The sequence below is a fragment of the Anneissia japonica genome, unplaced genomic scaffold, assembly GCF_011630105.1.
Source record: "Anneissia japonica isolate Jap-2015-1 unplaced genomic scaffold, ASM1163010v1 scaffold1889_len2455224_cov183, whole genome shotgun sequence".
In the NCBI taxonomy this organism is placed as follows: domain Eukaryota; kingdom Metazoa; phylum Echinodermata; class Crinoidea; order Comatulida; family Comatulidae; genus Anneissia; species Anneissia japonica.
In genome coordinates this window covers 706,925-708,653 of record NW_022752980.1, presented here as the reverse complement: position 1 = coordinate 708,653, position 1,729 = coordinate 706,925, and the positions used below count along the sequence as shown (strand labels likewise).

Genomic DNA, 1,729 nt, shown 5'->3' with positions numbered 1-1,729 from the left:
AAAAAAAAAAAAAAAAAAAAAAGAACTGCTGGAATTATTTTTAATAATTTCGATTATATTATTTACCGTGGTGAAGATTTAATTAAACATTTGAAATGGCAGTTATTCGAGGAAAATCTCTATTGACGTATAAATGTATGGAATAGCACCCTCATGTATATGTAATGATTTGGGAGTGACATTTGATCGACATACTGCTCCAGATCTTCAAATACTTTAAACGTTGTCAATTCTAAACTATACACCCACCCATGGAAATTATTTTTTAGAAGTCCTCGTCTAACATTTTGTATATTCATGTTAGTTTTAATTATATTTTAATGGACATTATAGAACTCAAAAAAAGTCAATAAGAGAAAGCCACCTAAGAGAGTAGTGATATGATATATTTCTTCCAGATGTGCACGCGTCCGGACGGTAAAACATTTTGGTCCTTACTCAAATTAGTATATGATAATAATAAGCAATTTCAAATATGACTATCGAGAATAATTAATGATAAATATTCACAACAATCAGTATATACTTGCAAATCGTTTACCAATTGGATTCATGTTAACATTTGAGATGTTTTTTTTTTCTCTTAGATTGTATTCGTCTGTAGAAATCCAAAAGACACTGCTGTTTCTTTCTTCTATTTTCACAAAATGGTAAAACATTTCCCAACCTATGACTCGTGGAGTGAATTTCTGAATGATTTCTGCGATGGGAATCGTGAGTAGCTAATTAACATGATAATTTCTTATTATTCTTGGCCAGTATAAGCTTATTGTTGTAACCGTTAATATTATTAGGCCTATTGTTGTTGTATTATAAATTTTTATTATTCTCGATATGAATTATCGTTACTATCATTATATCATTATCGTATATTAATATTTCAATATCATTACAATTATCGTTACAATTACTAACCGTAATAACTCTATGAAGCTTATAACCTATCACTAAAACAACTGTACAGTACTATCATTATTATTAACATCAGCATCATTATCGAAGTTATTTTTATCTTAACACTTTATTTTTGTTAATGAATGAGTGTATTTCATTACAGTTGTTTTTGGAGACTGGTTTTCTATGAACTCCTATTGGTGGAGTCAACGCAACGATAAAAACGTACTGTTCGTCAAATACGAAGACATGCAAAGAGTAAGAAGCAATACCTATTATTTGTTTATAAATATTAATTAATTTTGTATTTATAGTTAATTAATATATGCTAATGTACCGGTACATATCAATTATAGACGGTATCTGACATACGGCCGGGTATCTATGGTATACGTAAGTGTTTTTTTTTTTTTTTAATGTATTTTATTTATTTGGATATATAATTACTTTAATGTGTATAGAATCTCAGTGACGTTGTTGAGAAAGTCGCATCGTTCCTCGGATGGCCTATTACGGACAGAAATCTACCCGAGCTTCTCAAACACTGTTCCTTTGAGTCGATGAGGTCAAACAAAAAGGTCAACTATACTGAACATCCACGGGTGGACACCAAAGAAATACCATTCATGAGAAAGGGTTAGTATCGTAAATTCTGATGAATGTCGTTTAAATTTCCTTACATTAGTTTATTTTCAATTAATTATTTTCCTCTTGGAGCAGCCTATAGTTATTTGAAAAACATAATATTGATGTAATAGATACAAACTCTAAACCGTCATGCGCCAATGCTATAAAAATATAAATAAATTTTGAACCTTAAAGAAGAGGAATCTGC

The 1,729-nt window shown here is 29.8% G+C and overlaps 1 protein-coding gene across 1 annotated transcript in view; it reads left to right on the top strand.

The window, feature by feature from the left end:
• The window catches only part of LOC117122508 (sulfotransferase 1E1-like), a 4,783-nt gene extending 3,248 nt beyond the window's left edge, over positions 1 to 1,535 (top strand). Inside the window, exons 3-5 of the mRNA XM_033268096.1 lie at positions 588 to 714; positions 1,058 to 1,152; positions 1,356 to 1,535. Coding sequence (XP_033123987.1) covers positions 588 to 714; positions 1,058 to 1,152; positions 1,356 to 1,535 — 402 coding nt within the window. The remainder of the gene's footprint in view (positions 1 to 587; positions 715 to 1,057; positions 1,153 to 1,355) is intronic.
• The last annotated feature ends 194 nt before the right edge of the window (positions 1,536 to 1,729 follow it).